We start from the raw sequence: 20,020 nt of genomic DNA, 5'->3' as shown, positions 1-20,020 counted from the left end.
CTGGGGCTCACTGGAACATTCTGACACCTGTGAGCTGTCCTGCCCCAAGAACTAACAAGAGCCAGGAAGGTGTGCAACTAGTCTGTGTGTCCATGGTCCCTTCTTTTTTTTTTTTTTTTTTTTTTGAGACGGAGTCTCGCTGTGTCTCCCAGGCTGGAGTGCAGTGGCGTGATCTCGGCTCACTGCAAGCTCCGCCTCCCGGGTTCATGCCATTCTCCCGCCTCAGCCTCCCGAGTAGCTGAGACTACAGGCGCCCACCACCACGCCCGGCTAGTTTTTTTTTTGTATTTTTAGTAGAGACGGGGTTTCACCATGTTAGCCAGGATAGTCTCGATCTCCTGACCTCGTGATCCACCCGCCTCGGCCTCCCAAAGTGCTGGGATTACAGGCTTGAGCCACCGCACCCGGCCGGTCCCTTCTTTCTATAATTGTCCCTTTGCCCTATGGGGCCTAGAGCTGGTGAAACTGAGGAAGGTTCATGTAAGGGTCACTCACATCACTGATTTTTTTTTTTTTTTTTGAGACGAGTCTCGCTCTGTCACCCGGGCTGGAGTGCAGTGGCCAGATCTCAGCTCACTGCAAGCTCCGCCTCCCGGGTTTACGCCATTCTCCTGCCTCAGCCTCCGGAGGAGCTGGGACTACAGGCGCCCGCCACCTCGCCCGGCTAGTTTTTTGTATTTTTTTTTTTAGTAGAGACAGGGTTTCACCGTGTTAGCCAGGATGGTCTCGATCTCCTGACCTCGTGATCCGCCCGTCTCGGCCTCCCAAAGTGCTGGGATTACAGGCTTGAGCCACCGCGCCCGGCCCACATCACTGATTTTAGAGAATATTCAAGAGTACAAAAAAGCCCCGTTCATTCTCCCCCAAATCATATAATACCTTGACTTTATTCAAAGTTTTTCTGGCCGGGCATGGTGTCTCACACCTGTAATCTCGGCACTTTGAGAGGCCAAGACGGGCAGATCGCTTGAGGCCAGGAGTGTGAGACCAGCCTGGCCAACAAGGTGAAACCCCATCTCTACTAAAAATACAAAAATTAGCTGGGTGTGGTGGCATGTACCTGTAATCCCAGCTACTCAGGAGGCTGACACACTACAATCGCTTGAGCCCAGGAGGCGGAGGTTGCAGTGAGCTGAGATCATGCCACTGTACTCCAGCCCAGGCAATAGAGCAAGACCCTATCTCAAAAACTGGCCGGGCGCGGTGGCTCAAGCCTGTAATCCCAGCACTTTGGGAGGCCGAGACGGGCGGATCACGAGGTCAGGAGATCGAGACCATCCTGGCTGACACGGTGAAACCCTGTCTCTACTAAAAAATACAAAAAACTAGCCGGGCGAGGTGGCGGGCACCTGTAGTCCCAGCTACTTGGGAGGCTGAGGCAGGAGAATGGCGTGAACCCGGGAGGCGGAGCTTGCAGTGAGCTGAGATCCGGCCACTGCACTCCAGCCTGGGTGGCAGAGCGAGACTCCGTCTCAAAAAAAAAAAAAAAAAAAAAAATTAAAAAAATAAAACAAAACAAAAACCCACAAAGTTTTTCTGTACATAGTTAGCCTGAAAAAGCTAGCCTGGAAAACCTCCAGTTTTATGACTTTAGTAATATGTTTAAACTAACATGTTCTTTGTACAGTTTTCTGTACAACAAAGTATTTGGCCCTAAACTGAGTGGGTCAGTTTAGAACATACATCCATCATATAAGATACAAGCAGTATGATGGAGGCGCTACAAAGACTGGAGAATGAAATAAGAATTCAAGTGGATGTGGAAGAGAGAACTGTTCTCTGAAGATGCTGCTGTCCCGTGCATGCCCTAGGAACTGAAGAATATATTTTAGTGTGGATGCAACTAAAGAAGGCATTCAATCAGGGCTGTTGAAGCAAGGAGCAATGCAACTGAAAGCAGTGACACAGCCCAGTTCAAATAATGGTGAACAGTACCTACACTGTGCTAAGTGTCAAGCACTGTTTTAAGCACTTTACATATATGAACTCATTTATTTCACCCTTATAACAACCCCATGAGACAGGGAATATTCCTATTCTCAGGAAACTGATACACAAAGAGGTAAGTCACTTGCCCAAGATCTCACAGCTAGTAACTGACAGAGCTGGGCCTCAAATCCAGGTGGTGTGACCCTGGAGTCAGTACTCCTAACTACCATGCTGACTGTTAAGAAATGCTTAATTTCTTTTCTTTTCTTTTTTTTCTTTTTTTTTTTTTTTTTTTGAGACAGAGTTTCGCTCTTGTTGCCCAGGTTGGAGTGCAATGGCGTGATCTCGGCTCACTACAACCCCCGCCTCCTGGGTCCTAGTGGTTCTCCTGCCTCAGTCTCCCTAGTAGCTGGGATTACAGGTGCCTGTCACCACGCCCAGCTAGTTTTTTGTATTTTTAGTAGAGACAGGGTTTCACTATGTTGGCCAGTCTGGTCCCGAACTCCTGACCTCAGGTGATCCACCCACCTCAGCCTCCCAAAATGCTGGGATTACAGGCGTGAGCCACCATGCCCCGCTAACTAAGCATTTCTTAACTGAGCTAAAGGAAAAACAAGAGTAGTAGCAAATAAGCCTCAGTGACTCTCTGAAAGCTGTTTAGAACATGTCGGAGAGTTTCGCACAGGCCATAACTACAATACCATAAAATAAGTTGCTGAAATAAAAACAGAAATGTTCACTTTAGCATGCTCTACTGGATATTTAATATACATTTTTTGTGTTCATTGTAAAGTACTCTTACTTCAATAGTGAAACAGAGGTTAGTTTGTTTTTAATCAGGAAATACAAGTACTGGTCTCTAATTTATACTATATTTAGATAGTCCGATTCACACAAATCCTGAAGTGGCAGGCCGCCAGATGCCTGGCACCTCTTAACAGTAGAAGTGACATCAGAAACATATGGTAATGTTCTTACCAAAATAAATAAATGCTTAGATATAACAACGACTACTTAAAACTTCTAAGTCACAAAACACCATGCTAAAGGTTTTTATCAACCTCTTCTTTACAGAACATAACTACTTCTCTTATGTGGGGGTAGATTTGGGAATAGGCCAAAATTTCATAGGAAGGTGGGACATGGACCTTCCCCCTCCTCATTAGAAGTCATTTTGTCAGGACTTATGGTGGCTATATGGTGTTTCAAATGCTAACAGGAAACAAATGAGTCAACTTATGCACATGAAAAGTAAACTGTGAATAAAGAATAAGAAAGGGGAGGAAACAGTTCAATAAGTTCAGATACAACTTGATGATACTGTCACAGGCTGTCACAGGCCTCAGTATCTTCTTTATGTCCTAAAGAAATTGAGCCACCAACAGGAAAAAAGGTCACCTCACAGAGAATGCTGTGAGATTTTTAAGTTGCTAGACTCCTTTCCATCTTCTCCTTCTCCTCAGCTCTTGATACTGCTGTCAAATTCTACACACTGGCAAAGAAAAAAGGGGTGAAAGTTGAGGGATTTTATAGAGAAATAATAAAAAGTTTGTTGTGATTACTTGAACTAATATAGTATAGCCACTGACATCATTTTAAATCCCTAAAACACATGGCCTGTGCTGAAATGCCCAGGTAAACCTTAAAACATTCACAATACCGGAAGAATGGACTCTATTACATTTTAGTAAAAGCAAACTTCTCTTCCACCTCCCACCCACCCCAGGAAGTAGACGTGATTCATTTTATGAAGGCATTGGTAAAAATCTGCTTGTTCCCTGGAATGGCTATCAAGTTGGAGACGAGGTAAAGTATAATTACCAACACCTAGGAGTCTCAAACTTGTTTTCTGAATACATATCTCTTATCTCAAAATATCTCCACAGACTTATAACATGGGGGCATTCAACTACAATAGATACACAGGGCCTAAGCCACTGAGAAAGCTGGGAAAAGGGCACCAAGGAGCTTTGTGCAAACCACAGACTTTCCCACACTATTGCTGCTGAGCCTTGGCAATAGGCCATGCACCTGAAGCCCTCTCTATTGTAGGAGGGACTCATATACACTGATTTTTTAATTAACTTTTTAAAAATCTGATATATAATTCAGAGAGCACACAAACTCACCACTTGTAAGTGTACATTTCAGTGGTTTTTAGTGTATTCACCCGTGTTATGTAACCTTCACCATATCTAATTCCAGAACATTTCCATCACCCCCAAAATCACCCTGTACCTATTACCTCATGCACTTTCTCCACAGATATCTCTGTTGCCTATGCAGGTATTTTAACATGACTGGCTGGGGTGAATCTATAGAGTATCCATACAGTAAGAAAACAGAAGCTCTGCTGTCCAGAGGGATACTACACCTAAATTCTCGGCATTGTTAGCAATTAGGCTAATGTAATTTTTATAGATTGGCTAAGAATGGCAGAGAAACTTACATTCAACATCCATCTTCACATAACAATTAGTGTGACCCAAATTCATCCAAGATGTTAAAAGAAGGGAAGACAATCTACTAGGATTAGCCATAACTGTCCATAGTTGCAATTTCAAAACATAGAAGATGCATACGGATAGTGGGAAAACCTCCTTTAGTATCAACCATAGCTGGATTAAAAAAAAACAAAAACAAAAACAAAAAACTTAATCATTAAGCAAATATTGCCCAGTGTGGGAAAATAATCACTAGACCAGTCCACTATTTAATGTAATGCAGCTTTAAATGCAACCTTACTGTCATCACTCTTGACCTGGAGTCTCTCCTAATGAGAAAAATTACCTTTAGGCAAAGGTCTGGCAGGAAAGCCTGCAGATGTGTGCTGTGCTGCTCAGGCTGTGGCAGGGCTCTAGTTACCTAAGCGTGCTCATGGCTTCTACGACACACAGGAAAGAGACCTCACCTGCAGGCATCAGGGTGTTGAAAAGCGGGAGGACGTGTAGGTCCACGAGGGTATCTTGCTTTTGTGCACTTATCTGGGGTGCTATTTGCAGAGAAGGAGCTCCTTTACAGAGTGTGCCCAAGATGGATTTCTCTAAGTTGCTCTCAGAGTTGTCCAGCTGCCCTCACCAATAAGTCACAGTCTTTGTAGGATGATAGAAACCACCAGTCAAAGCAGATGCATATGGGTTGTGGGGAAGCCTTCTTTAGTATCTAACATAGCTGGATTAAAACAAAAAAACTTAACCATTAAGCAAATCTTGACTTTAATAATTTAGATAACAGCAAATATCAACTAGGTGTTAAGCTTAAGAATCTACCCTTAGCAAGGGCACTTAACACTTGTTAATGGGGATTTTGTGGGATTAAATGAAGGCTACAATGAGCTCCTAATTTCTGTCCTGCAAAAAATCAGTTCTACTTGATAAACAAGTCAATAAGATCCAGAAGTGTTTCTTGGTAATGTAACTCGTTCTCGCTGAGGTTGCTTAGTAACGCTTCCAATGACTTCTGTTGTGCAACAAGTAGTACTCTACTAACTCTTGTACGATTTTATTGTAATTTGCAATAATGACTTAAATACATATTCATGTCCAGGATTTTCCAAAATACAATCAGATGCAATCAAGTGAAGTTAATGACATTTATATAATACATAAACTGAAAATAGATCTATGGAAGTATTGCTACATTATCTTTGTTTAATTCAATGCCCAGGAAACCAGTCCTAAATTGAAATGATGCCTAGATAGACGAGGCTATAAAGTATTTATTCTCTGTCTACCTATAAGAAATCACCAAGTGGCCAGAAAACTCCTGCAAACCTTCACTAAACTAGAATTTCATTTTCCTTTAACATGAGGGCATTAAGAAGTCTGAGAATCGACTGCAGTCACTGCAGTTGAAGGCATGAAGATATGATTGGTCTCTGAGGTATACTTCCTCTCATGGGGTGAAAACAATGAGGTCAGAAACTCGGAGAGTTTAATATTTATTTCTTTATTTTTATTTTATTATTTTTTTCAAGCCAGAGTCTCGCTCTGTTGCCCAGGCTGGAGTGTAGGAGCGTGATCTCGGCTCAGTGCAACCTCTGCCTCCTGGGTTCAAGCGATTCTCCTGTCTCAGCCTCCCGAGTAGCTGGGATTACAGGCATGCACCACCATGCCCGGCTAATTTTTGCATTTTTAGTAGAGATACTAAAAATTGCCATGATGGCCAGGTTGGTCCCGAACTCCTGACCTCAAGTGATCCATTCACCTTGGCCTCCCAAAGTGTCGAGATTACAGGCGTGAGCCACCACACCCAGCCAATTATTTATTTATTTTTCAGATAGGGTCTTGTCACCCAGGCTGGAGTGCAGTAACATAATCTTGGCTCACTGTAGCCTCAATCTCCTGGGCTCAGGGATCCTCCCACCTCGGCCTCCTGAGTATCCAGGACCACAGGCGCACACCACCACACCTGGCTCGTTTTTTTAATTTTTAGTAGAGAGGAGGTCTTGCTATGTTGCCGATGCTGGTCTGGAACTCCTGGGCTCAAGTGATCCTCTCGCCTCAGTTTCCCAAGTTGAGATTATAGCTACCACACCCAGCTGGATATTTAAGATGGTAGTTTTTCTGTGACCTTTCAAGAATATATATATATATATATTTTTTTTGAGATAGAGCCTGGCTCTGTTGCCCAGGCTGGAGGGCAGTGGCGCGATCTCAGCTCACTGCGACCCTCGCCTCCCGGGTTTAAGCAATTCTCCTGCCTCAGCACGCACCACCACACCCAGCTAATTTTTGTATTTTCTTTTTATGTTTTTGTTTGAGATGGAGTCTAGTCCTGTCACCCAGGCTGGAATGCAATGGCGTGACCTCGGCTCACTGCAACCTCTGCCTCCCAGGCTCAAATGATTCTCCTGCCTCAGCCTCCTCAGTAGCTGGGATTACAGGTGCCCGCCACCACACCCAGCTATTTTTTGTATTTTTAGTAGAGACGGGGTTTTACCATGTTGGCCAGGCTGGTCTCGAACTCCTGACCTCGTGATCTGCCTGCCTCGGCTCCCAAAGTGCTGGGATTACAGATGTGAGCTACTATGCCATGCTCAGCTATACACTTTCAATAGTATAACTGTTAATACAGCAAAAAGCCAAAAGGTAGCTAAACTTGCAGATACATTTTGAGATGATTGCTACAAAAGTTCTCATTCTTAAATGTTTTTATAAAACTCTTCCAATATACAAGACAGTATGTTATTATAAATAAAGCTGAATTAAATTCATTCTTTGTCAAATGAAAAGACAAACTGTCGGCTGGGCACGGTGGCTCACGCCTGTAATCCCAGCACTTTGGGAGGCCTGGGTAGGCGGATCACGAGGTCAAGAGATGGAGACCGGCCGGGCGCGGTGGCTCAAGCCTGTAATCCCAGCACTTTGGGAGGCCGAGATGGGCGGATCACGAGGTCAGGAGATCGAGAGACGATCCCGGCTAACACGGTGAAACCCCGTCTCTACTAAAAAATACAAAAAAATAGCCGGGCGAGGTGGTGGGCGCCTGTAGTCCCAGCTACTCGGGAGGCTGAGGCAGGAGAATGGCGTAAACCCGGGAGGCGGAGCTTGCAGTGAGCTGAGATCCGGCCACTGCACTCCAGCCTGGGTGACAGAGCAAGACTCCGTCTCAAAAAAAAAAAAAAAAAAAAAAGAGATCGAGACCATCCTGGCTAACACTGTGAACCCCCATCTCTACTAAAAATACAAAAAATTAGCCGGGCGTGGTGGAGAGCACCTGTAGTCCCAGCTACTCGGAGGGCTGAGGCAGGAGAATGGCGTGAACCCGGGAGGCAGAGCTTGCAGTGAGCCGAGATCGCGCCACTGCACTCCAGCCTGGGCAACGGAGCGAGACTCCATCTCAGAAAAATAAATAAATACATAAATAAATAAATAAAAATAAATTAAAAAAAAAAAAGAAAAGACAAACTGTCTAGTAAAAGGAGGTCACAGGCCGGGCACAGTGGTTCATGCCTGTAATCCCAGCACTTTGGGAGGCTGAGGTGGGCAGATCATGAGGTAAGGAGATCAAGACCATCCTGGCTAACACAGTGAAACCCCATCTCTACTAAAAATACAAAAAATTAGCCGGGTGTGGTGGCAGGTGCCTGTAGTCCCAGCTATTCAGGAGGCTGAGGCAGGAGAGAATGGTGTGAACCCAGGAGGCAGACCTTGCAGTGAGCTGAGATCGTGCCACTGCACTCCAGACTTGGTCTCAGGGAAAAAAAAAAAAGAGGTCACATGGTTTTTGTCTTGGAAGAATAATAATACATATACATGATCGTTTTACTAAGTGCTAAGCAAATACTTGGAGCTGTACAATAGAGGAACTTCTGACATAACTGTTTTCTAAAAGGACTGGATTCCTCAAGTCCAGCACAAGTGCCTGCTACACCAATTTGCTGAAAGGATTATTCCAAAGTTTCCCTTAAAGCAAGATTATTCAAGAGTTTAGAAAAAAAAAAAAAAAAGAACAAAATTATCCTTCAGACTATGTTATGAATAATCCTCTTGGTTTAGGAAAAGGAGGGATCAAACTGAGAACTGCAATTTCAGCACAAGATTGAAGGGGCAAGAATGGGAAACGAATGGGAAAGTAATTTTTTGCTTGGTGTATTCAACTTGTGTTTGCCAAGATTGCCGTTATGGTAAATGAGACTCAATTATCACACAAGTGTCTCTGGATTATTGCAAAGACTACTGCATGTTACATAATTTCAAATAACATCAGGTATAAAACTATACAAAATTAATTTACACATAAGAAAGGCCAGGTGAAGTGGCTCACACCTTCTCAGACTCAGGCCTTCCCATGCCACTGTACACCAGCCTGGGTGACGGAGCAAGATCCTGTCTCTTGCTCTGCCCAACCAACCTGGGCGACAAAAATAAATAAAAAGCAAAAATAAAAGTGGCTGGGTGCAGGGGCTCACACCTGCAATCCCAGCACTTTGAGAGGCTGAGGCGGGCAGATCACGAGGTCAGGAGTTCAAGACCAGCCTGACCAACATGGTGAAACCCCATCTCTACTAAAAATACAAATAAATAAATAAAAGTTTAAAACGGTAAAAAATTTGACAGGCAGACGGGCACAGTGGCTCACGCCTGTAATCCCAGCAGTTTGGGAGGCCAAGCCGGGCAGATCACAAGGTCAGGAGTTCAAGACCAGCCTGACCAACATGGTGAAACCCCATCTCTACTAAAAATACAAATAAATAAATAAAAGTTTAAAACGGTAAAAAAATTTGACAGGCAGACGGGCACAGTGGCTCACGCCTATAATCCCAGCAGTTTGGGAGGCCAAGCCGGGCAGATCACAAGGTCAGGAGTTCAAGACCAGCCGGGCCAACATAACGAAACCATCTCTACTAAAAATACAAAAATTAGCCAGCCATGGTGGCGTATGCCTGCAGTCCCAGCTACTCAGGAGACTGAAGCAGGAGAATCGCTTGAACCCGGGAGGTGGAGGTTGCAGTGAGCTGAGATCACGCCACTGCGCTCCAGCTTGGGCAACAGAGTGAGACTTCGTCTCCAAAAAAAACAAAACAAAACAAAACAAACCTGACAGGCAAAAACACAAATATTCAAAAGGAGTCTATCTCTGTATTCAAAATGGGATCAATTATTATCAATGAGGCCGGGCGCGGTGGCTCAAGCCTGTAATCCCAGCACTTTGGGAGGCCGAGATGGGCGGATCACGAGTTCAGGAGATCGAGACCATCCTGGCTAACACGGTGAAACCCCGTCTCTACTAAAATACAAAAAAAAATTAGCCGGGCGAGGTGGCGGGCGCCTGTAGTCCCAGCTACACAGGAGGCTGAGGCAGGAGAATGGCGTGAACCCGGGAGGCGGGGCTTGCAGTGAGCTGAGATCCGGCCATTGCACTCCAGCCTGGGCAACAGAGCTAGACTCCGTCTCAAAAAAAAAAAAAAAAATTATTATCAATGATCAATTATTATTCCACTCTGTATGTCCATGTGTACCCACTGTTTACCTCCCAAGCAGCTCAAAATCAAACTGCTCCCATCCCCTAACTCCCAAGGGCAATAAATGAATTCACCTTATGGGGGCAGGGGGAAGCAGGTAAAGAGGTATGTGCCTGTAGTCCCAGCTACTCAGGAGGCTAAGGCAGGACTGCTTGAACTCAGGAGTTCAAGTCCAGCCTAGGTAACATAGTGAGATCACATCTCTCTTTTTTTTTTTTTGGACGGAGTCTTACTCTGTCGCCCAGGTTGGAGTGCAGTGGCACTATCTCGGCTCACTGCAACCTCCGCCTCCTGGGTTCAAGCGATTCTCCTGTCTCAGCCTCCCGAGTAGCTGGGACTACAGGTGTGTGCCACCAGGCCCACCTAATTTTTCGTATTTTTAGTAGAGACGGGGTTTCCATGTTGGCCAGGTTGGTCTCAAACTCCTGACCTCAAGTGATCCACCCACCTCAGGTTCCCAAAGTGCTGGGATTACAAGCATGAGCAACAGCACCCTGCCCATGTCTCTTTTAAGAGAAAAAGAAAAAAAAAGGCTGGGTGTGGTGGCCTCCCAGCACTTTGGGAGGCCAAGGCCCAACAGTAGATTGCTTGTGCCTGCTTGATCACAGGAGTCTGAGACCAGCCTGGGCAACATGGCAAAACCATGTCTCTACAAAAAATACCAAAACAATGTATCCAGGTGTGCCTGTAGTCCCAGCTACTCAGAAGGCTGAGGTGGGAGGATCACTTGAACCAGGGAGGTCGAGGCTACAGTGAGCTGAGATCGTGACACTGCACTACAGCCTGGATGACAGAGACCCTATCTTAAAAAAAAAAAAAAAAAAAAAAAGGAAAAATCAGAGCCAGCAAGTGTGCTGGTTCCATCATATGTGTCCTCATGCTCCCTGCACCTCAGCCCTAGGACGACTAGGGGATGAAGTATGCCAAGTCATCACAGCTTCTGAATGCTGGTAAGTCTAGCAAGAAAGACCACTGATTTCTATCTCTGATTTTTGGAAATAAAAATATAAAAACACACATACATACGAACAGACAAGGAGATAAGAACACCTACAACCTCCCATCAAGCTTGGCTATTTTACCTACTCCTGCTGATTTCCTAAGACACCTCAAGAGCCAGGTCCCATTACTCTGTACTTACCCACAAGGAATGGAAAGGCAGGGTTTTTTTGTTTTTGTTTTTTGAGACGGAGTTTCACTCTTGTCACCTAGGCTGGAGTGCAGTGGTGCGATCTCGGCTCACTGCCACCTCCACCTCCCGGGTTCAAGCGATTCTCCTGCCTCAGCCTCCTGAGTAGCTGGGATTACAGGTGCCCACCAGCACACCCAGCTAATTTTTTGTATTTTTAGTAGAGATGGGGTTTCGCCATATTGGGCAGGCTGGTCTCGAACTCCTGACCTCCGGTGATCCGCCTCGGCCTCCCAAAATGCTGGGATTACAGGTGTGAGCTACCACACCCGGCCTGAAAGACAGGTTTTAAACAAATGAGCATCAAGAAGACAAAGACTCAGACACTGACATTTACTCAGCTGTTCACTAGTTTCACCTGTCAATTCCAAAATAAGAAAGTCTTTCTAATACAGATTTCATAGTATGCTCAATGACAACACAACACAGAAACACAAGTTGCTGAAACCAAGACTCTCATGACTCAAAATGTGTTTATTTTACTAAAAACAGTGATCTGAGCAACCAGAGAATATAAAGAAGTTCCAATTACGTGAAGTTTCCACCTTCGAAAATCAAGACTACACCATTCAACTAATCAGTAGTCTTTGAGCTAAAAACATCTCACCAAAATCAATGGAAAGACTGCGAAAGATCTCCAGTAAGAAAGGACCAGGAAAGCAATGTCCACATCAGAAAAGGAATGGTTAACCTGAGTCAGACTGTAGTCAAGAAGCTTAAATGATTCCAGCCAACAACATAGAATCCCACAAAGAAACCATACACTTCCTATAACCAATGTTCCCCAACCCCAGAACAGTTTCCCAAGGTCTTCTATATAGCAAGAGTTCCTCCTGTCTGGTTTGAGTTCTTTCTACTCCAACAGATGATTCTGTTCTTCGTTCACTGAACAACTTAAGAGCTGTTCAACCCCCCAGGTTCCAAAACCTCTCGCAGCTGGGGATCCTTTTAAAGATGCACATCGCTCAGAAGCCCATGGGGAAGAGAGGCATTCAGAGCATCAGGGAAAATGGAAAGCAACATTTTGCTTAACACGAGAAACCGCCCCTTATTCATCTTTCTCCCACATCACCTAACTAGGGAATGCTTAATGTGACTTGAAGGAAATGAAGACAGCGACCTAAAAGCACACAGATGCAGACTTCCAGGAAGAGGTTTTCCCATCTTGCTGGACCCTGTAGTGTCGGTATTTGGGGGTCCCTCTAATGTCACATTTCTGCTGAGCCTGCAGACATACTCGGAACCCATCACCTTCGGGCTCCCAAACTCAGGCTCCGCACAGCCCGCGAGGGAAACGGTCATGGGCACGCACCAACACGTTTCCATCTTTGCATGTTTATCTACGTCGACTGGGAATTCAAGCAAGGGTGGCCCTCGTGGACAACCTACGAGCCTTAGGGACACAAAAGGCTTCCTGTGCAAATTGCATGGAATCTCCTGACAGGATTTCGCGCTAATGATCATTCATAGGTGGGTTCTGGGGCTGGGCCCCACGGAACTCGTCTTGGTTGTGTCTTGGACTTCTCACTGCCCCCCAAGGGAGCCTACTACTGTGGTTTTATGGTCTGAGGAACAGTTAGGCCTCGAAGGCCTGGCCTAGGGAGAGTGCACTCTGCATCCCGAGCTCCCGCCTTCCCCACTCAGCGGCCGGGACCGAGTTTCCCGCCCCACAGCCCGACCAGAGGTTGGTGGCAGTTGGAGGCAGTTGGGACCGGCCCCAGCAGGTTGGAACCGGTCTGGGCCGGGCCGGAGGAGGAAGGGGGGGAGGAAGAGGCCGCCTCGCGCTCTCCCTGCGCGCGTGACTCACGCTGGCCGCTGACGTCAGGCGTGCGCGCGCGGCGGGGGGGGGCTCTACGTACGTGTAGTGCTGCGGTTTCTCGGGCTGTGCCTGCAGCACCTGAGCGGTAGCGGCCGGGGGCGCCGAGGAAGCTGCGGAGCCGCCGGGCCCGGGGCCCTTCGACATGGTCTTGTCTTCCTGCCTCTTCGCCGCTCCCCTTTTATTATTCAGTCTGCGCGGTCCGCGCCGAGGACCCAGTACGCCTGCGCCGCGCCACGAGAACGTGAAGACCCCCCACACGGCAGCATGGGTTGCTGGGAGTTGTGGTTCTATGTCCGACTGGAATTTTACCGTCGGCAGAGGGTTGCTGGCAAAGCGCGGGACCACAATACCCAGGGATCCGTGCTGCTAGTGTCCCGGATGCTGAGGGCCTGCGACGGCTTCTGGGAATTGCAGTCCGGTCGCGTTTATCCTTCTTACCAGCGCGTTTTCAGTTTCAAAGGGAAGCCTCTCCATGAAACTGGAGCGCCTGGAGGAGAAGGGGGCCCAGAGCTAGGGAGGCCCTAGCGACTTCTGCGAAAGAGTTCCAAGTATAGTTTCACTGCCAACGGTGTCATAACTACTTTGCCTTTATACTTAGTACATCTTGGGTCGGTTCTAATGCCAGCTCAGAGCAGTGCCTCCAAGCAGGGCTTAAGAATCTGTATTGTCGGTTCTTAGTTCTGGGCCCTGTGCTGCAGGCACCTGCAATCCGACAGCAACCCCTTCATCCTTGCGGCGGGTCTAACCTGAGAGGGATTGAGAAAGCTTTGCTAAGGAGGAGAGTTCCCGCGCCTTTGCCGAGGCGCTTCATTTACCTTTACCGGCCTCGACACCTGGAACTCCACGACTTGTGTGCCTTCTCAGCCTGACACCTGGCCTGACCAACTTGCTTCCAGTACATTAAGGGCCAAGGACGAATTTAATCTCCGCCTAGAATAGTCTCTGAGGTACATTGACAAATTGCAGGCAACTTGTCAGTGTTGAGAAGCATCATAGTGTCCAGAGGAAAGGCCTGGGTTTGAGTAGGGCGTGCCCGTATTTATCCACTCTAGTTTTCTTCTCTGGACGTCAGCCTTTTTACTTGGGACATTATCTTTCCCATCTCTGCTTCCCACCAGTCAAGCAAAGTTCTTTTACTTTGTAAAATAAGCCAGATGCCCCAGACCTAGGCATTTTTTTCTGTGAGTTTTAGAATGTTCTCATAGATATTTTAACAGTTATCATTTAACTTTTGTTTTTCATATTGAATCTATTTTAAATCCACTGGTTTTGATTTATATTTTCTTAGATGGGATTACATTAGCAAATGATTATCTCATTAAAGAAACACATTCCAAATAACCTTAGGGGTGAGGGGTGGTGGGGCTAATGGAAAATCGTTAACGTTTGAGTGACACATATTTTATTTAGCTCCAAGTTCCCTCACATCAGAAGCCACATTACAGAGTTGAGAAACTGGTATTTCCTAAATAGGCTAAATCGTTTAGCCACTAGGGGCGTTTGAAAATGAAAAATTACAAAAGGACAAATACAAGTTGTAGTATATTGCTTTAATCCTATGATTAAACGCAACTTAATTGGTTTATGTTAGCCTCAGAATACTCAAGTGTGATCTGACTGCTGACTGAGGAAATAGAGGTCACAGCACCAGATTTTAAATAATGGATGTATACCATGAGCTTTAGAATAAGGGTGTACTGGGAGAATTGGGAGATGATCTCATCCAAACTGCTTAATTGGCAAAAGAGGAAACCGAAACCCAGAGAAGCTAAGTAACCGCACAAAGTTACTCAGCAAGTTGGTAACAGAAGAGGAACTAGGACAGTAGCCTACAAGGCTACATCACATTTGCTGTTGGGTTCTGTTTGTTTTCTTTTTTTTCTGCTATTTTTTTCATTGCATAGAGGTTTTTGGTTCTTCCTCATTTCCTGTGTTGCTTTTCCTCCCTTGTACCAATTTGGAAAAAGTGAAACATACCTGTGTGACTACCAGGTAAGAGAGTCAGACTTTTTTTTTTTTTTTTTTAAACGGAGTCTCACTCCATTGCCCAGGCTGGAGTGCAGAGGTGCAATCTCGGCTCACTGCAACCTCTGCCTCCCAGGTGCAAGCGATTCTCCTGCCTCAGCCTCTTGAGTAGCTGGGATTACAGGTGCATGCCACAACGCCCAGCTAATTTTTGTATTTTTAGTAAAGATGGGATTTCACTATGTCGGTCAGGCTGGTCTCGAACTCCTGACCTCATGATCCGCCCTCCTCAGCCTGCCAAGTGCTGGGATTACAGGCGTGAGCCACTGCACTCGGCCTCCTATTTCTACGAATCATACTTAAATGAATAAATGTAAATCCATACCTTTTTTCTCCGAGTGGCTTTAGTTTCTAATAATTAGCAAAGCTGGAAAGAAAATGACTGTCCCTCCACACGGAGGCATGGAAATGACATGATTCTGTGTAACCTAGAAAAATCGTGAAACACAGCCAGGCATGGTGGCTGAAGCCTGTAATCCCAGCACTTTGGGAGGCCGAGGAAGGCGGATCACAAGGTCAGGAGATGGAGACCATCCCGGCTAAAACGGTGAAACCCCGTCACTACTAAAAATACAAAAAATTAGCTGGGCGTGGTGGCGAGTGCCTGTAGTCCCAGTTGCTTGGGAGGCTGAGGCAGGAGAATGGCGTGAACCCGGGAGGTGGAGCTTGCAGTGAGCCGAGATTGCGCCACTGCACTCCAGCCTGGGCGACAGAGAGACTCTGTCTCAAAAAAAAAAAAAAGAAAAAGAAAAAAAAAAAATTAGTTGAAACCTATATATACCTGTTTCTGCTACTTTTTCTTTTAGTGGTTTGGAATATTTGTTGAACCAAGCATCAGAACTATAGAGTGGAGTAGAATGCCCAAGGCTGTATTTCAATTTTCTGGGCTTTGCTTGGCTAGTCTTAACCTTAAGCCTGCTATGGTATTTTATATACTTGAGGCAACTGAAGAACTGACTATTGCAGTCTACCCAAGACATTTACTTAGGCAAAGGTAGGGATTAGCATATTTACACATTTGTCATGTTTCTTCAGAAGTAATACCTGCCAGGATATGCTATTAAACAAAAGGGCACATATTTAGTTTAGTTATCTTTCGTTTATTCTTCATGGACATGCAAATACTATAGTAGGACTATTTCCTTTCTGGCTGTAGTCATTTCATTCAGTTGAAGTACATAATTCAAGTAACATGTTGCTTAAGTTACTTCTTGTTTAATCATTTGGAAATAACAAAATATTTTGTGACACCTTAAAAACATACGAAACAGTTCCTCTAATTTATTAACATGTTTATTTGTATCTGTTATTTACCCCTTCCCACCCCACCAAGGGACCTGCTTCTGGTTAAAAATGTATGTGCATGATATTTGAAATACTTGATAATATAACATGATTTACTGAATTCTAATTCTCACACTACGCACTTAACGACCAAAATATTATGAAAGGTAATCTAGGGAACACATTTTATTTTACATCGGAAAATATTTACAAAAAATTTGTTAAAGTAGCCTCTCTGCGTGCATAGCATTCGCTTGATGCCTGTAAAGTTTAGACTCCTGCTCATCCTGATAGAGACCAGTGCAATTCATTTGCATTGACTTTCTATTGCAGAGCTTTGGAACCAAGGGAAGGATCCAAACATAGCTCCATTTTATCCAATCAGAAGGGCCGCTCAGTGCTAAACTCTGATTCGTCCATTCCTCTTTGCATCCATCCAATCATTAGGCGACTTTAACAGCCAATCAGCGGCCTAGATATGCACCAATCATGGAACAGTGCCGAAGCACGGCCTTTGTGTCGGGGGATGTCAGCGCGTCGGCGAAAGCGCCCACCAATAAAAAAAGTCGTTGGTGTATGCAAATAAGGGTTCTATGACGCAGAGACGCAGCGTGAAGCGTGCCTATAAAAACGGAGGCGTCGAGGGGGCTTGGAGCGCAGAGCGGTTTGGTCGTTCGTTGGGCTTGTGTCCGTTGTTAGCTCGGCGATTGCGGCTGTTCCTCGGGCAGCGGAAGCGGCGCGGCGGTCGGAGAAGTGGCTTAAAACTTCGGCGTTGGGTAGGCGTTCCTGGGGTTGCCCGCGGCTGCAGGTTCTGCCAACCGTTGCCGCCGCGGGCCGCGGCCGTTGGGAGCCGAGCGGCGGGGGCTCTTCGGGCCGCTGGTGTCGGGTAGGGTATGGGGTCGGGAGGTTTCCCCTTGGGGCTTTGTTCCGGAACCGCGTCCCCGCCTTTTCCTGGCGGTGATTCAGAGGTCCCGACGCCGGATTCCGGGCAGTCGGGCCTCCGCCCGTCAAGGAAGGGAAGTGACTCCTCCCTGTACTCCCCCTCCCGGGGGAGGCTGCCGCTCCTTGCAGCCTGAGTCATTAGGGGAGGGGGAGGAGGTTGGCGGCCCTCGGCCATCTGCCGCCGCGAGGTGGGGCACGGGGAGGCGGGAGGCCCGGCGGAGGGGCCAGGGCCTGTTCCCCCGCAGCCCCGGGGTGCGGCCCGGGTGAGCGCGGCCGCCTTATCTTCGGGGCGTCTTTCTTAGGTGAAAGAAAATGGCCCGAACCAAGCAGACTGCTCGTAAATCCACCGGTGGGAAAGCGCCCCGCAAACAGCTGGCCACAAAAGCCGCCAGGAAAAGCGCTCCCTCTACCGGCGGGGTGAAGAAGCCTCATCGTTACAGGTAGGCCGGGCGGGGGAACAGTGGCCCGCCGGTGGACGGCTTTGTGCGGCGGCGTCTGCTCACCCCTCCCCTGCTCGCTGCAGGCCCGGGACCGTGGCGCTTCGAGAGATTCGCCGTTATCAGAAGTCGACCGAGCTGCTCATTCGGAAGCTGCCCTTCCAGAGGTTGGTGAGGGAGATCGCTCAGGATTTCAAAACCGACCTGAGGTTTCAGAGCGCGGCCATTGGTGCGCTGCAGGTAAGACAAAGGCCTGGAGTCGGGGGAGGGCTGGGCGGTTTCCGCTCCCCGAGGGGGATTAATAGTGTGGCTCTTGTCCTCAACAGGAGGCTAGTGAAGCATACCTGGTGGGTCTGTTCGAAGATACTAATCTGTGTGCCATCCACGCTAAGAGAGTCACCATCATGCCCAAAGACATCCAGTTGGCTCGCCGGATACGGGGAGAGAGAGCTTAAGTGAAGGCAGTTTTTATGGCGTTTTGTAGTAAATTCTGTAAAATACTTTGGTTTAATTTGTGACTTTTTTTGTAAGAAATTGTTTATAATATGTTGCATTTGTACTTAAGTCATTCCATCTTTCACTCAGGATGAATGCGAAAAGTGACTGTTCACAGACCTCAGTGATGTGAGCACTGTTGCTCAGGAGTGACAAGTTGCTAATATGCAGAAGGGATGGGTGATATTTCTTGCTTCTCATGATGCATGTTTCTGTATGTTAATGACTTGTTGGGTAGCTATTAAGGTACTAGAATTGATAAATGTGTACAGGGTCCTTTTGCAATAAAACTGGTTATGACTTGATCCAAGTGTTTAACAATTGGGGCTGTTAAGTCTGACCATACATCACTGTGATAGAATGTGGGCTTTTTCAAGGGTGAAGATACAAGTCTTAACCACAGTGTAACTTACAGTTTCCTTTAAAAAAAAAAAAAAAAAAAAAGTAAACCTGGCAGCTATAGAATACACTATGTGCATTTATAATAGCTATTTTATATATTGTAGTGTCAACATTTTTAAATTAAATGTTTTACATTCACAAGTGGTGGGGAGTCTTGTCATTAAGGTGTGTGTAATTTAGAGTCCAGTTGGTTTTCTTCTGACTGCACTTGTTCTCATAGTAGTAAAATGCTATGCGCATTTATACCTTGCATAAGTCCTCATTCTACCACATGTTATCTAACCCTCTAGCTGATAATGCAAACACTAACTGGGGGATTTTATTTATAAGGGCTCTAGAAAAAAATACAAGTTATTCACACCAGCATCATCTATTAACTAATATTCTGAACTAGTTAGTGCAGCTTTTCATTGTGTTGTGTGGTTGGTCTCATAACTAGGTTGAGTTTTTCTCCTCTGCTAAGAGGAAACAGTACCGAAGTTCTTTTTCTTGTGGCATTTGTATTATAAAAACTTGCTGTGGGGGAGGAGCATAAAGCTCCAGCCCACTGAACCTCTGCCAATTAAGATGGTGTTGGGTTAGGTTACATCTGGTTACTGTCCTGGGAAAATCATTTTTATAGAGATGGCCTTCCAAGTGGTTTTAAAATTTATCTTATTGAAGTTTTTAGGTCAATTATGTATGTTGACTAAATTTACAAATAAACTTGTTTATCCAACTAAGTGTCCAAAACCTAAATTGAATGTGCTAAGTTTTCACATGTCCCATTATCTAGGTCCTTGTATACTAATGTTTTGAGCTTAGTTCATTTCAAGTGTTGCTTGGTAGACAAAGGAACCTTTTATTTACAAAGATACTGTAGAAAGCATGTGAACAGCTCTCTGCTTTATTAAGATGCCATAATATTGCCGTATTTGCAGTGTGGGTTAAGACAAACTATCAAGAAGCTTTTCCCCCCTTCCCGTTCCATAGCATAGAAGCCCGCAGGTGTAGAACTCACTCTTAAAACTTCAGTAGGAAGCCAGTTTTCTTGTGCAATGATGGCCACGAAAGCATAGTATTTGGATGTCAGCGAGACAGCATGAGAGCCAGCAGTCATCAAAGCATTCCTGTTTGAATCTAGCGACTGCTTAACGTTCTGCCGCATTAAAATTGCTTTCTCGAAAGTTTGGGTTAGTTTCAAATTTAAGAGTTTAGAGGGAAGGTAGAGTAGGTATCTTTCAAGTCGTGATGATGAGCTTCTATGAAAGAATGTAATGTAGTGACCCTCTTTTCTATAAGATTCATAATCAGTTCTGGAACAAGCACACTTAAATGGTTCCTCACAGTGTGTTTCAGAGTGAGATTAAGATCAGACGTTGGAATGTGCTATGCTCTGGAGTGTCTGGAAACAAGTACAGAAACCTGGCTATGGTGATGAGTTAGCTTCTGTTTACTACCTGTGACAACCCAAGTGAGTGACACTAGTGAACCTTCTCCCGTAGTCTGCAGGCTGGCATAGAAGGTTCTCGGATTATATTGGGCAGCTTGCA

The 20,020-nt window shown here is 45.9% G+C and overlaps 2 protein-coding genes and 1 long non-coding RNA gene across 7 annotated transcripts in view; 2 read left to right on the top strand and 1 right to left on the bottom strand.

The window, feature by feature from the left end:
* The window catches only part of UNK (unk zinc finger), a 43,253-nt gene extending 30,131 nt beyond the window's left edge, over window positions 1-13,122 (bottom strand). For 4 of the 5 annotated variants that reach the window (XM_015120397.3, XM_028836802.2, XM_077972814.1 and 1 more), the window contains exon 1: window positions 12,944-13,122. In XM_015120397.3, coding sequence (XP_014975883.1) covers window positions 12,944-13,047 — 104 coding nt within the window. In that variant the 5' untranslated portion in view covers window positions 13,048-13,122. Of the gene's footprint in view, window positions 1-4,378; window positions 4,489-12,943 lie in introns of those variants that run through there. The other variant, XM_077972815.1, reaches the window with a different exon arrangement.
* Window positions 8,104-10,729, top strand: LOC144335963 (uncharacterized). Its single transcript, XR_013407288.1, has 2 exons — window positions 8,104-10,238; window positions 10,617-10,729. It is a non-coding gene; the product is annotated as an uncharacterized LOC144335963 (long non-coding RNA).
* A 3,742-nt stretch (window positions 13,123-16,864) lies between the features above and the next one.
* H3-3B (H3.3 histone B) lies at window positions 16,865-19,206 on the top strand. Its single transcript, XM_015120395.3, has 4 exons — window positions 16,865-16,988; window positions 17,457-17,594; window positions 17,678-17,831; window positions 17,918-19,206. Exons 2-4 carry the CDS (start codon window positions 17,467-17,469, stop codon window positions 18,044-18,046), a joined length of 411 nt encoding a protein of 136 aa, XP_014975881.1. The 5' UTR covers window positions 16,865-16,988; window positions 17,457-17,466; the 3' UTR covers window positions 18,047-19,206.
* The last annotated feature ends 814 nt before the right edge of the window (window positions 19,207-20,020 follow it).

This window comes from Macaca mulatta, chromosome 16 (genome assembly GCF_049350105.2).
Source record: "Macaca mulatta isolate MMU2019108-1 chromosome 16, T2T-MMU8v2.0, whole genome shotgun sequence".
NCBI lineage: Eukaryota > Metazoa > Chordata > Mammalia > Primates > Cercopithecidae > Macaca > Macaca mulatta.
This window is presented reverse-complemented; position numbering and strand designations above follow the sequence as displayed.